We start from the raw sequence: 1,266 nt of genomic DNA, 5'->3' as shown, positions 1-1,266 counted from the left end.
CAGAAATCCGCAGCTTTAAAAAGTTTCAGGTTCTGTTCATCTTTGATGGTCTGGATGAAAGTCGACTTCCTCTGGACTTCAAGAAGAATCCTGTCCTGACTAACCATTCAAAGTCCACCTCACTGGATGTTCGGCTGACAAACCTCATCACAGGAAAACTGCTTCCCTCTGCTCTCCTCTGGATAACCACATGACCTGCAGCAGCCAGTTTGATCCCAGATAAATCTATTGACAGGGCCATAGAGGTCAGAGGGTTCACTGACCCCCAGAAGGAGGAGATTCAGAGATGAAGAGGAGAAGGCCAGGAGGGTCACCTCCCACATCCAGAAATCAAAAAGTCTCCACATCATGTGCTACATCCCAGTTTTCTGCTGGATCACTGCTAAAGTTCTGGAGGAAATGAAGACCAGAGAGGGAGGAGAGCTGCCCAAGACCCTGACTGAGATGTATATAGAGTTCCTGCTGCTTCAGTTCACAGTCAAGGAGGAAAAGTATGAAGAAGGAGCTGAAGAAGCTCTAGAGAACAAGAAGCTGATTGAGTCTCTAGGTAGTCTGGCTTTAGATCAGCTGCTGGAGGGAAACCTGATCTTCTATGACAAAGACCTCAAACGGTGCGGCATCAACATCAAAGATGCTGCCTTGTTCTCAGGAGTTTTCACTCAGATGTTTAAAAAGGCTGGGTCATTAGTCCATCTGTCTGAAGATCTGACCAATGGGAGGAGAGGAGAGAAACAGCAGCTTCCTGATAATCCAGAGAGATTTGATTGTTACTGCTTTTCTTTTTTAAACTTTTTTTTAAGGACAGATAGATTTAGGTACTACTCTGTTCTGAGTTCTGAGGGTTTTAACTCAGGGATCCACAGCTGGGATGTTGATGTTGGAGACAGTGAAGAATGGAGACTTGGTGTGATAGAAGAGTCTGTTCAGAGGAAGGGATTCATAGAGTCTGGATGGTTGGTTATATGGTTCTCTTCAGGTCAATACTCAGCATTTTCTCCTCCAGCTCCTTCCACTCGTCTCTCAGTCCAGAAGAATCTCCAGAGGATCAGAGTGAATCTGGACTGGGACAGAGGAAAACTGTCCTTCTCTGATCTGGATACTAACACACACATACACACCTTCACTCACAAGATGTTTCCATTCTTTGACACTAATAAAACATTAAAGATCATACCGATGAAGATCTCAGTGATGAAGCAGCAGCTCTGATGATCTCAGCATGAAGAACAAAGTCCAGATAAAAACTTATTGATCAGATTGAAACTG

At 44.4% G+C, this 1,266-nt stretch overlaps 1 protein-coding gene across 1 annotated transcript; it reads left to right on the top strand.

The window, feature by feature from the left end:
* The first annotated feature begins 6 nt into the window (after window positions 1–6).
* LOC103460415 (butyrophilin subfamily 3 member A1-like) lies at window positions 7–1,255 on the top strand. The gene is made up of 2 exons (XM_008402568.2): window positions 7–772; window positions 821–1,255. The coding sequence occupies exons 1-2, from the start codon at window positions 349–351 to the stop codon at window positions 1,207–1,209; spliced, it is 813 nt and encodes a 270-aa protein (XP_008400790.1). The 5' UTR covers window positions 7–348; the 3' UTR covers window positions 1,210–1,255.
* The last annotated feature ends 11 nt before the right edge of the window (window positions 1,256–1,266 follow it).

This window comes from Poecilia reticulata, unplaced genomic scaffold (genome assembly GCF_000633615.1).
Source record: "Poecilia reticulata strain Guanapo unplaced genomic scaffold, Guppy_female_1.0+MT scaffold_239, whole genome shotgun sequence".
Classification (NCBI taxonomy): domain Eukaryota; kingdom Metazoa; phylum Chordata; class Actinopteri; order Cyprinodontiformes; family Poeciliidae; genus Poecilia; species Poecilia reticulata.
This window is presented reverse-complemented; position numbering and strand designations above follow the sequence as displayed.

Coding starts and splice junctions, on each gene's coding strand:
- LOC103460415 (XM_008402568.2), top strand. CDS start 349: ATGTGCTACATCCCAGTTTTCTGCTGGATCACTGCTAAAGTTCTGGAG. Junction 773..820: donor AGAGAGATTTGATTGTTACT/GCTTTTCTTTTT, acceptor GATTTAGGTACT/ACTCTGTTCTGAGTTCTGAG.